At 37.0% G+C, this 13688-nt stretch overlaps 1 protein-coding gene across 1 annotated transcript; it reads right to left on the bottom strand.

Moving 5' to 3' along the window:
• Positions 1 to 767: 767 nt before the first annotated feature.
• On the bottom strand, positions 768 to 6171 carry LOC149556446 (uncharacterized). Its single transcript, XM_089830755.1, has 2 exons — positions 6034 to 6171; positions 768 to 5935 (listed from the first exon to the last, which is right to left on the bottom strand). The coding sequence occupies exon 2, from the start codon at positions 4830 to 4832 to the stop codon at positions 1608 to 1610; it is 3225 nt and encodes a 1074-aa protein (XP_089686881.1). The 5' UTR covers positions 4833 to 5935; positions 6034 to 6171; the 3' UTR covers positions 768 to 1607.
• Positions 6172 to 13688: the final 7517 nt, after the last annotated feature.

Here is a 13688-nt window from a genome sequence, read left to right as displayed (position 1 = left end):
CATTACATGCCTTTTAAGGGTCACTGAACATGTGTCACTAATTTTACAGGTATCATACTCACCAAAAGGTCATTGCCTCATTATGTTCGCATTTCAATTAATGGCTCAAGAGCTCTGAGATACAGTTCAAAGTGTAGCTTTGTTTTTGTATACAAGCTCTTTCCTTTTCCAGTTGTGTGTTTAAATAAATGGCAGAGTTTCACATCACTATAATTTTAGTAGTCCAATATATGTACTGTCATGACTAAAAATGTATAATATGCTATGAAAAAATAGCATGATGACCATAACTGCTTAAAAAATGTTTTCATTATTTAATTGATCAATTATCTTCTGTCTGAATGGCATTATACACATTTACCAACCTAATTAACTAGGTAGCACAGATCATTTCTGGCATTCTGTATAATATAGAAAGCTAACAAAAATTATTTTTATAAACCATTTCATCTTCCAAGAAATGCCAATAAGCAAAATAATTGAATTACCTCCAAATCCGGCACTATTCCAATTAAATTTTACTAACTATGAAAATACAGTGTTGCAACTCGACATTTTCTTAATATTTTCCCCACTGTAGAATGTAGTTTTGTACCTGCTCAGAGAGTACCCCATACCAAAAGCTCAAACCAAAAAACCTGCAGGTTCAAAATATATAGGATGCTACTTTAGAAGTTAATCCCATATTATGAAGTAAAGAAGAAGATGAGTGTTGTCCAATGCCACCATAAAGACAATAAAGAGTCCTTGGAGACGGGAATCAGGAATTACTCTAAAATCATCTCCAATTAAAATCATTAATGTATGCCATTGCAATTACAACTATCAAAGATCACGCATATTGCCTACACAGGCTCAGACTTTGCCCCTTATCTTTACAGTATGGTGTAGAACCTTCTCGCTGACGGTATATGCAAGTTTCTATACAGTTTCCTAGAAAAATGTATACAGGCCTATGCATGTTGACAACTTGGCTGCTCAACACATAATTCCCACGTTTCATCCATTGCACACACTACTAGTGGCAAGCCAAGTAATGTACAAGGAGGTAGAATCATATCTCAATGCAACTTCAAACTCTCACGCATCATGGTCCAAACAACAGCTTTGAAAATTAAACATCAACTTCAAAAATTGCTCACTCCCGATGATAAAAAGACTCAATATCGTTACCCTGGAAAGGTTTGAAAGGTCAAAGAATGTATTGAAATAGAGACAAAAGAACTCAAGACAAATACCGAGAATAGCTGGATTCTTCAAAATGTGATGTAGATTCCCTCAACCAAACTTACCAGAGGTAAAAGGTACAATCTCTACCTCTTCTTTTAAAATCAAACACAGGCATTTGCAAAAAACCATTTGACAAGGGATTAGTTACAGAAAATTTTTGAAAAAGAAAAAATTAAATCTCATATGTTACAGACTCTCTCGGTAGACAATTACTAGCCAGAACCATAGGATATTGCCCAACACTTTGGGCACCAAAAATATTATAAAAAATGCTTGGAGTGAGCGAGACCCTGGTAACCAGAGAGAGGGCAGCTATTAGCAATTTCTGAGAGTGATGGCCACAAGCTTTCTGCTAAACTGCTCAAGATAGTACACTCTCACTGCGTATGTCCAGAATGTGAAACTGACTGAGATCCATCTCCTTTGGCAAAATCTGCATTCAGGAATTTCGCTACAAATGCCCACAACCTGTACACATCTTCAAAGTTGGTTAAAAAGCCAAGGGATGCAGTTACAACTTCAACCCGAATTGTCACATTCTTTCCTTCATAACGGCCATTAGCCATTGGCTTGCAGAAAGAAGTGTTATTTGCATCTAAGGCTTCTTGTAGTTCGGCATAATCCTCCATCAACCGAATATGACTAAGAAAACCTAAACCAAGGGAGATCCTATTTGTCTCTGCAAGCTTCTGCACATGTTCTGGATTCACCAGTATTCCAGTGTTGTCATACAGATTGAAAGCCACCGCTGCTCCCCTATCATATCTGATCTTTGGCCCATATATGTGCACAAGAGGAATTCCCCCATCTGGACTGGGATGTCGAAACTGTAGCAAAGAAGTAACAAGCCAATTAATGAGGTATCTGAGCCTCAGAGTTGTTTTGTTAAGGCCTAACGCATCTACATGATCAAGATGTCTGCAGAAGATCTGAGGATCCTTCCTGTTCCACTGATCTTCATCATCTGCTTCTGCGGCAGGAAGGACTCCGTCCTCTTGATAAAATGTAGCTTCAGATTCCTCTCCACTCTGTTCAAAATAATCCCCATGTTCTTCTAAGCTGTAAGGCATTCTTCTGCTGCTGCTAAATCTATCTTCCTCCAGACCTGGAAACCTACCACTTGAAAACTTTTCTTCCTCCCTCCTACCTAGAAGCCTGAATGCCCCCTCTGTTTCTCGTCTTATGTAACTTTCCTTCGTTGTGCATCCATTCTCTGCTGGATTTTGCTTGCTTCCAACTGAAAAACAAACCTTTCCAGGCTCTCTTGGACCATTTGCTAGGCTAGTAGTTGCATTTACAACATTTTTTTTGGCATGGAATGAACGCTCCATGACATTCTTATCATCTTTGTCACTACTTATTTCTGAAGAGACAGATTGCACAACATCCCCTGCAATGCCCACACTTTGTTCTGAAGTATGACTTCCACCTTTGTCTTTGTTATCATCTATCTTGTACCCTGTAGAAACAGAACCTTCACCATCTAAGTTGAAAGTTATCCGTGTCTGTTTTGGGAATCTCTGTGAATCTACTCTTCTAGAAATCCCCATCTCATCTTTTGAGAGAAGGTTATCTCCTTGACTTGATCCATTTGAGAAGCTGTTACCACTTGGCTTACTTGGATCTTGGTCTGCCTGTGATTTTCCTTGGGCATTGTTAACAGATTCTCTTGAACCGAGTTCTCTAGACTTTTTGGGTGTTACTTTCTTTATTTCATCCTGCACTGAAGACTTGGAATTTATCAAAGGCTCGATATTACCTTTTAAACAAGAAGTTTGTGGATCAGCAATCAACTTAGTCTGAGTAATATCTTGTGATACGGATGATACTGCTGCATCAAATGATACAGTTTCATTGTTCACACCCAAACTCTTCTTTTCTTCATCATAAATAGGACCATTTCCATAACCTTTCATTGAAGACTTGGATACGGTTTCAAATGATGATTTTTTATGTTTGGTTCTTTGAGAAAACCCATTCTGAAGCTGGCGCAAACCCAGATTGCTGGGAGAACTCTTTTTGAAATTCTCTGACGTACCTAGGCCACCTGGACTTTCACCCAAGTCTATGCACATCAAATCCTCATTTTCCTCTTCACTAAAAATGGGACTTTTCATAATCTCATCTACTGAGAGATTATCGATCTCCTCACAGACTGTACTAGCTCCATCCCTGTCAGAATTGTTCTCATATTCCATTTCACTTTCGAACACATCCCTTACTTGGGCTGATGAGAATGCACCAGAGAATGCTGGAAGATGAGGTCCGATAGGGAACTCGGAGCCATAACCATCATCATCTTCTCCAATTACATTAGTTCCATCAACCTCCCGCACTGTGCCATCTTGTCGTTCCCCAGAATCACTCAAGTATTGAGGAGAAACGGGAATAATCCTTACCATTCCAGTTCCTGTATTACCTTTATTTTGGAGACACCCCAGAACAGAGTTTTTTATAAAAAGGCATCCAAAACCTGTTGGATCCGATCCAAACACCTTGTAAAAAGATGTGATAATAAAATCAGGCCTAAAGAGTGACAATCCAAGGGAATCCATGTCTTTAGGACCCAAAGCACCTGCATCCAGCAACACATGCCACCTGTTCTGCTGTGCAAGAGACATCCACTGGTAAGAATACTTGGCTCCAGTCACCCTGGACTGGACAGGAAAAACAAAAAGACCTAGCGCGGAGTCCTTTTTTCTTCTTTTCTTATGCTGAAGTTGCTTCCTAAGCTCAGAGCTACATAGCCTGAGTGTTGGCCACTTGAACCAAGCGCTGTTTACTTTGGCACCCTTTTCCCTAGCAGTTTGTGCCATCCAATTAATTGATTCACTTTCATAGTCATACATAGTTAGCAGCCTCTTATTCTGATGAAATGGATAGGCTTCTGCAAGAAGATTAAAAGCGGAGCCTCTACTGACCGTGAATACCATGCTGTACTCACTCTGAGGAATGCTAAGATAATCCATTATCCTATTCCTTATATCATGCTCAGCGGTACCTTCCTCGGGCAGCCCATTTAGCGCATGTGAGCTCAAGTTTGCAGATATTGCTGACAAACCAAATGAAGAAGATTCCCAATGCTGGAACTGCTGAAGGTAAGAAAAGAGCCCAAATCCACAATAATCCAAGCACACCTTCAACGTCTCTTCTAGATGCCCATACTCATCACTTCTGATCTCATCCACTTCCTCCGTACTATCAAATTTTGGATACATCTTCTTGAACTTGGCATAGGCCTCATCTAGCCCAAGAATGCTCTCCTCATTATCGAAAAACCTCTCAGCAGCTTGTGCAGTGGCTGTCAAGAAGTCTCTCTGGGCCTTCAAACGAACGAGGGTCCTAGAATGCAACATCCCAGATTTAGCCCCCGGAGTTACAATAGTGACCTCTTCCTCATCCTCGGCTAGAAGAGCCTGTGATTTGGAAAAGAAGCCATCTTCTGACGCTTCTTCGAGAGCTTGTCTCAGTTTCATTTCCTGCTTCTCCTTCAAGCTAGCTGGCTTTTTGGAAGTCCTTCTCTCCGACCTCCCTTTCTTCTTGCCCTTATTGAATAACAAGGCAGTGCAAAGGGCAACAGATTTCCATATTGTCAGATGCATGATTTCAACTTGCCCCTCACGAGGGCACCACTGCCCCTCAAGAGGGTTCTCAAGAGCTCTTAGTCCAACGTGGTTAGCCAGGAAGTAGTATTCGAGAACCCCAAATATACCCAGGAACAAAGGATCACCAAAATGAAAAACAGTACAAGCTTTTGCAAATTTTGTACACTTTCCACAATATTTAAAGAGAAAAAAGATAGAACGAACTTAACTCATCAGGGAAATCTCAAATCACAGCTCTTGAAGAGATCTTTAATCTGAAAGTGCACTTGGCAACAAACGAAAACCCATGCCCTTCAAAAAAATCATATCATAAATGAAACATAATATAAATTTAGCTCAACTGGGAGCCCCAAAATCAGAACCTTTCAATAGGCTCTTCAACAGTTTTCGCTTCAAAGCCATACTTCAATAGGGCTCCTCGATAGCTTTTGCTCCAAATTGACCAGCTCGCAAATAAAATCTTAAATCCTCCAATGTTAACTCCACAAGAGGGACGCCCAGATGGAAAATAAAATTAATTCAGCTCAAGATCCATCAAACAGGGAAAACTGAAGCATTTCTGTAAAATGGAGAGAATGCTTAAACAGTCTCAGAAACTCTAAAAAACTCGACAAGAAGATATGCCCACAACATCCCAAAAACAAAACTGCACTACTGCATCCATCTGAAGCCCTCAAGAACCCTTTCAAAAAACCAATACAGCATTTCAAAATGTCTCCATATCACCTTTCAGATCATGTGAAGCCTCAAACTTTGATTTTGTCAGGCCAGGCAGCTCGCCAAATGATAATGCAATCCTTGCAAAGCTTATCACACCATTAATAAAGACGCATTACATCCTATTTTTTTATGATTGGGCCACGGGAAGAGAAGCCCACTTCAAAATGATATCACAACTCTTCAAGATCACATAATAATATGTATTGAAAAGGTTAGAAACCAACAAATGGGCATCTCGGAGCGACAAAAATCTCCAAAAACACAAGCTTTGACAAATGATAAAAAGAGCCTGGCTAGGTCATTCTCCGAAACATACCGGGTCCTCCATCACTAATGCAGGACAATAAAACAACCCTGATTACCAATCTGCAACATTATTGCTGCCCAAATAGAACAGGTAAGATTCTAATCAACCTGTTTGAAAACAAAACGGAAAATAACTAGAGAAGAAGAAAACACTGCAGGTCCATATGTGTACCTGAGCTTCAAGACTAGGGTTTTAACAACTTTCAGAGCACTCTCCTGTTAAACTCCTCCACAGCCTTGTGCTATTAGCAATACAGACACCCAATAAATTTTTCTCCCTCCCCAAGGCCTCGTTTTGCCATCCCCAATTTGCTATTTTTCTGCCTAGAGGATCCCCCTTGCCGTAATACGCTTTCCAATACTTTACGTATACGTTTAAGCATAAGATATACGAATACGCTGTAACAAATCCCCATACATGTACGGTAGTAAAAGTAGGTTTTGAGAAAACCAGATGTTTTGAAGATTACGTCAACGTCTGCTGGCTGATTTCCACTATCAGCGGCGTTGACCAACGACTGCATAAACTGCGGCATCCTTGTGGAGAATCGGACGGTCGAGATGTAAGTAAAATCCAATGAGTTACAAAGCACCGTTGGATTTTGATGGGAAATCTTGGTGACATGGACATTTCAAGTCAGGTGTGTTTGAAGAAGATCCTTGATCATGGGATATTCAAAGGTTGTTTTTTGTGTGAATATTTTGGTCCATAAAAAGAGTTGATACCAAGCATAATTATGTATAGCTTGTGATGTGACCAAGTGGGGATGAGGGTTCCCTTAGCATTAGGAGCACAATTAGGTGGTCTTAACCCTAATGACTTGAGGTATGAGGAATTTTTAGGTGTAGAATCAATTTGTTATTAATAATATAGAATAAAGTCAAATGTAAAGAGAGAGTTTTCAATAGGTGTTTTGTTAAATTAATTTATTACAAGGAGAGGTATGTTTCAGATGTTTGTAGAAGTATCAAAATTGAATAATTTTAGAGATGTATTGAAATGAAATGGAAGATTTTATTTGTGAGGTCAAAGTGGCCTATGGGACCTCTTAAAATAGCACATACTTAACAATCTTAAATAAATGTCTATAAGGCCAAAGCAGTCTATTGATAACACTTGAGAATAATAAGCTATTGTGAGTGGGTGAACCTTTTAAAATTTGCAATAATAAGTTATTTCGAGGAAGTGAACCTCATAAAGTTAACAATGATAAACAATTTGCAATCTCATGCTAATAAACTAACTACTAGCTCTTATATGTATCATAATTATGTTATAGATAGGTTGACTAAACTACTTATGCAAGACTATCTTCATGGTCGTATAACTTGATTAAGATTTATGATGGCCACAAATCAACCACTCATGATCTTGTGCACGCAATAGGATTAAGGGTATAAGATGTCTCCCCTTACATAGGCATTGTCGTCGACATTGATCAACTATAGATGTTTCTACACAAGATTTGTATATTCCCATGTTGTATCTAATAAGAAAATACATGCATTGATTGAGGTACTAGGACATGTAAATATATCCAATATCAAAAAATAATAACTTATGTAGAAGAGAACACAAGACTCAAAGATTTAACGTGGTTCACCCAATCCTTGGGCTACATCCACGAAACAATGAGTCCAATGTTTTTATTATCCATTTATTACAACCCGATTATAAATTGTAATCACTTATAGCTCAATACCACCGCAAGAAGCAACTATCTCATCACACTATGAAATTCCTAACCCTAAGCCATTTTATACAAGATTTTTGTCACTTGCAAAATTAGGGCTAAAATAACTACATGTTGGCCCTTGAAAAAATTACCAATAAAATAGCCCCAAAAAGAGATTTCTCGGTGGCTACACCCCCAGTTGTATTGGGGGTTGATGTCCCCAAACCCCCGCTTAGTGCCCGGCTCGGCCCCAAACCCTGCCAAGGAATTATGACAAGTGTATAGTACTTCCCTGATCAGTCACCACAAACTCACAATCTCCCACTTGGGGACTAATCAAGCTCCACACTTGTAGCAATACTGCTACTCCATGAGGCTCCCACTAGATCGAACCACCCTAGACTCAGTTGTTCTTGTATTCTATTCAGTCTAGAAGACCAGTTCAAGCTGAAGGGGAGTTCATTGTCTCCTTTGTCACTACCTTTTCAAACATATATGTTGGATTATCATATGTATGTATCTTGTCCAATTTTAACTGTCTATCATCCAAAACTGACCAAATGAAATGGTATTGCAACTATATGTGTGTTATCTTCGAATGCACAACATAATTCTTGGTAAGATGAATGGCACTCTGACGATTTGTATATGATAATTATCCCTCAGTGGGTGTCCTAATTCTCCCATGAAGAATTGAAGCCATATCATCTCCTTGGTTGCCTTTGTAGCAACAACATACTCTACCTCTGTAGTGGGTAAAGCATTCACCTTCTGTAATTGAGAAACCTAGCTCACTATTGTCCCACCAACAGTAAATACAATACTTGTAGTACTCCACCTAGTATCAAGAACCCCTACCAAATTTGAGTCAATTTAGCCTTGTAAATCAGTAGTAAAGCCCCTAAAATGTAAACATTTATTGGATGTTCCTCTCGAATATATGAGAATCCATTTGACTTTGTTCCAATGCTCAATCCTAGGATGACTCATATACCTACTAACAACTCCCATTGCATGTTCGATATCTTGCCTAATACATACCATGGCATATATTAAGCTCCCTGCAGTTGAAGTATAAGGTACCTTGGACATCTTATCCTCCTCTTCTTGCATCTTTGGAAACATCTTCGTAGTCAATTTTAACTAACCAAGCAAAGGTGTCTTGGCAGCTTTGGCAATCTCCATAGAGAAACGTTGCAACACCTTAATAATTAGCTTGAGATAATGTCAATTGTTTGCTCTTCCTATCTCTGTAAATTTTCATACCAAGGATTTGTTTTTCTGCCCCCAAATCCTTCATGGCAAATGAATGGACTAACTTTAAGCCATTTAAACTTTTCTTCAATCTTCAGCCTAAATTATCCTTACCTTTGACCTGAAATCCTTGTAGTTGTGCCATATATATTTTTTCATCCAAATCACCATGAAGAAATTTTTTTAACATCAAGCTACTCCAAATACAAATCTTCAATAGCCAAAAATAGTACAAATAGAACTTATTTAACAACAGGAGAAAATATCTCATCAAAATCAATTCCCTTTTTTTGTGCAAAACCTTTTACAACTAACCTGACTTTAAATATTTTCTTACCTCCATCCTCTTCTTTCAGTCGGTAAACCATTTATTCTATAAAGCCCTTTTACTTTCATGCAACTTACATAAATCCTAAGCCCAAATTTTCAGCAAGGAGTCCATTTCTTCTATCATTGCAAACTCCCACTAAATCATAGCTTCATCGTGGCATTCAGGTTTACCAACATCTATTAATAAAATACAATACAAAGAGGTAGAAAATATTTTTGGAGGTCTACTTGGCCTTGTTGATTGTTTAACATTTACTGGTGTGTATGGTATTTGTTGTTGCGGAGCATAAGGGACTGTTGGAACATCATCCTTTTGAGTATCATCCAACACTACATAATCATTTTCTTTCTTCTCATGCTACTACAACAGATCTTTATACAACACTTTGTCATTGAATATGACATCCCTACTTCTTATGATTTTATGATTTTCAAAATCCCAAAGCCTATAATCAAATTCATCAATGCCATATCCAAGAAATATGTATTTCTTAGATTTAGCTTCTAGCTTGGTTCTATTTTCAGAATCTATATGTGTAAATGCTTCACAAATGAAGGTTTTGAGAAAAGAATAACTCACCTTCTTACCAGTCCATGCTTCCTCTAGAATACCATAGTCCAAAGGAGTAGAGGGGCCTCTATTAATCAAATACACAATAGTATTGAACACCTTTTCCCAAATGTTTAAGGGTAGCCCAACATGCAACTTCATACTCCTTGCGCACTCAATTATTGTCATGTTCATGTGTTCGGCCAGTCCATTTTCTTGGGGATTCCTTGAAACAATTTTCTGCCTACGAATACGATTAGTGGAATAATAATCTCCAAATTCATTGCTACAATACTCACCACCATTATAAGATCTAAGATATTTTAATCTTTTACCAATCTCATTTTCAACCAAGCATTTTCATTTCGTAAAAGTTATAAATACATTAGATTTTTGTCTAAGGAAATACACCATACTTTTCTAGTTGCATCATCAATGAATGAAACATAATAATGAGAACCACCAAGGGAAGATACCTGAGCTAGTCCCCATACATCTGTATGCACAAGCTCCAATTTTTCATTTTTATTTTCCTTCCCACTCTTCAAAAAACTCATTGTCTTTTACTTTTCATACACAACTCTCACAGAAATCCATATTGACACATTTTAGAAATGGTAAAATTTTCTTTGAATAAAATAATTGCATATCCTTCTCACTTATGTGCCCAAGTTTGTTTTGCCATAGTGTTGTTCAGAATCTACAATAATTGTTTGTTCTCCCTACTCAACTGCAGCAACTATTTTTGAACATTCATTTTTTTCTTAAACAATTAAAGTAGAAGGAATAGTATGACCTATACAAAAATATAAGGTGCCTACTTTCACACCTTTTGTTGCTACTAAGGAACCTTTTGAAACCTTCCAACTTTTATTATTAAAAGTAACTATGCAACCCTCATCATCCAGTTGCCTTACTAAAATTATACTCCTACTCATCCTTGGAACATGTCTTACCTCTTGTAGTAGCCAATGATTCACATTATGCAACTTGATCTTAATTTTTCCCTTTCCAACAATCTGACAAGGTTCATTATCCCCCAAATAAATAAGCCCAAAATTCCTTGGATATAATCAAGAAAATAATCTCTATGGTGAGTAGCATGAAATAAAGCCCCTGAATCTAAAACTCATGAATAATCAACACTTTCTAAAGAAAGCAACAAATCATCCTCTTCAGATTTATTACTTATCACATTTGCCTCCTTGTTTCCTTCTTGTTTGTCTCCTTCATTATTCTTTTCAGTCCAACAATCTTTCTTCTTATGCCCCAATTTCCCATAGTACTAGCAATCTCTTGGTCCACTTGATTGATACCTCTTTCCTTTGATTTTTATCTTTATTTCCTACGATTTCGAGAATTGTTTCTTCTCTCATTCATTCTTCCTCTACTTTGTACATTCAAAACACTTCTTGGTATAGATTCGCCTGAGCTTTTTCTATGTGTTTCCTCGCTCATAATAATACCAATCACATCATCAAATTTTAGGGTATTAGATCTAGAAACAAAATTACTCACAACCATTACCAAGCCATTCTGACTTTCTATCAAAGAACACAAAATCAAGAGATCCCTAATTTCGTCATTAAAATTAACATTCACAAAAGATAATTGACTATAACCATATTTAACTCATTTAAATGATCAACAACTGATCCACCTTTTTCCATCTTCATATTAAATAAACTCTTCATGAGAAATACCTTGTTTGAAGCAAAGGGCTTTTCATACAACTTCTCTAGGGTTTGAATCAACACTTTCATCGTCTAAGATTTCATAATATTATATGTATTTGATTGTGCCAGGCATAAATGAATACCTCCAAGTGCCTTTCTATCCAAAATATCCCAGTCCTCATCTGTCATAACAATCAATTTCTTGGATTTTTCTTGCAATAGCCTCCATAAATCCTTCTGATAAAGATAGTCCTCCATTTTCATTTTCCATGACTCAAATTTCAGCCCATTAAACTTCTCAACCTTCAACTTACCCTCGTCTACTACTGCTCCCACTCAAATGTGAGACCCTCTCTCAATCATGAGATTTCTTGTAGAGGATAACTGAAACAAATAGGCTCTAATACCACTTGTTAGGATTAATGAGACATAATTGAAAATATATCTAATAATAGATAATAATAATGCACACAAAAAAGAACACAAGACACAAAGATTTAACATGATTCACCTAATCCCTGGGCTATGTTTATTAAACAATGATACCAATATTTTTATTATCCAGTCATTACAACTTGATTACAATCTATAATCTCTTACAACTCAATACTACTACAAGAAGCAACTATCTCATCACACTCTATGAAATCCCTAACCCTAAGCCATTGTATACAAGATTTTTGTCACTTACAAAATTAGGGCTAGAGTAATTATAACTTGTTGGCCCCCAAAAAATAGTTGATAAAATAGCCCCCCTTGCCCCAAATTCTCAGGAGTTACACCCCCAAACCGCCAGTTGTATTGGGGGGTATTGCCCCCAAATCCTTGCTCAAGGCCTGGTTCGACCCTGAACCCTACCAAGGAATTATGGTGAGTGTACAGTACTTACTTGACTAATCACCACAAACTAACAGGTAATAGTTACCCTCAATGTCTTTACGTATATCAAGAATTGATGAATCTAAGATAATTTTTCCCTGTTCATTTAGCTTTAGTAACAAATCTTATATAAAATCATGTGTTGATATATTTGCCTCTTCATTATATAAGTTTTCCTTTTCCTTGTGCTCCTTGATTCTAGAAGGTACCTCTTATTGGTAATAAATGTATCTATGTATTTTTCAAGAAGAAAGGAATGATGTTAGATAGTTCCTTGACACTAATTCAATGGTGTGACTTGGACCCTTTAGAGTGTAAATCATTATGGCATGTCTCTCAAAATGGCTCAAAAAGTTGGTGATGTAGGAAACTTTGACTATTGCACGTTTGATGATAATAATTGGGTTGCATCCCTATATAGCATCTCATTGAACATGTTTTGTATTTTATCATGCCTTTACCATCTGCATATTTCTTACATATAGCTCCCTTAGTTCAAATTTTCTCATCTAAATGAAAATGCACCATAAAATTCTAGAAGTTCGTGTCATTCATTCCAAAGGTAGTAAGGTACTTCCAAAAGAATGTCTTCTCTAACCATTGGGATAGAAAATTAGGACAATTAAGCATGTAATCTCATGTGATGAATTTAATATTATGGTATTTACCAAATAACTCACAATACCACAATCTACAATTATAACCAAAACAAAGTGGAGTTGGCTTGATGAAGTAATTCAAAATTGTGTTACCAACTTACTATGGGTGAAGTTATGAATAGTTCAAATTATGAAGTCCCCAAGTCAACCAATAGTGTTACCTTTTATTCACCAAGAAAATCTAATACCTTAAGAAATTTTGGGATACTAATACCTAACAATGCATGGGAATAGAAGATTGGTTGGTCATCTTTTAAGTCTCTCATAACCACTACCATCATGTATTCATCAATTCATCAATTTCTTCATCACATGTGCCCTCAATGTAGATTAAGAATATTTGGGATACTAATGCCTAATAGTGCATGACAAGAGAAGATTGGCTGAATTTCTTTTAAGTCTCTCATAACCACTACTATCTATTATTCATCATTTTCTTCATCAAATGTGCCTTCAATACAGAACAATTTCTTCTTGGAATATTCATCTCATTTACTATATTTTACCTTCACAAATAAAACCATAATTGCAATCCTATCTTTAATTTTCTAAGAAATTACTCTCATAGGTTGAAGATATGATGATGCAGGATCCTACATGTCCTTTTCTAAGAAGTTCCTCCCTTCTATCATTCAATTATTTTCATCAACTTTCTTTAATCATAATCATTGCTTGAGGCATGTAATTTTGATTAAATATGCAAACTTCATATTTGATGTTCTTTTTTAACCCCCCTATCAAGAACACCCCCCAAAAATTATTTGTAACATGTTCCACTTTTAAGGATAAAGATGATTTTTTTT

This window comes from Cupressus sempervirens, chromosome 5 (genome assembly GCF_028749045.1).
Source record: "Cupressus sempervirens isolate cs-2001-9-10 chromosome 5, ASM2874904v1, whole genome shotgun sequence".
NCBI lineage: Eukaryota > Viridiplantae > Streptophyta > Pinopsida > Cupressales > Cupressaceae > Cupressus > Cupressus sempervirens.
The sequence above is the reverse complement of the archived record's forward strand: the minus strand, read 5'-3'. Positions and strand labels throughout refer to the sequence as shown.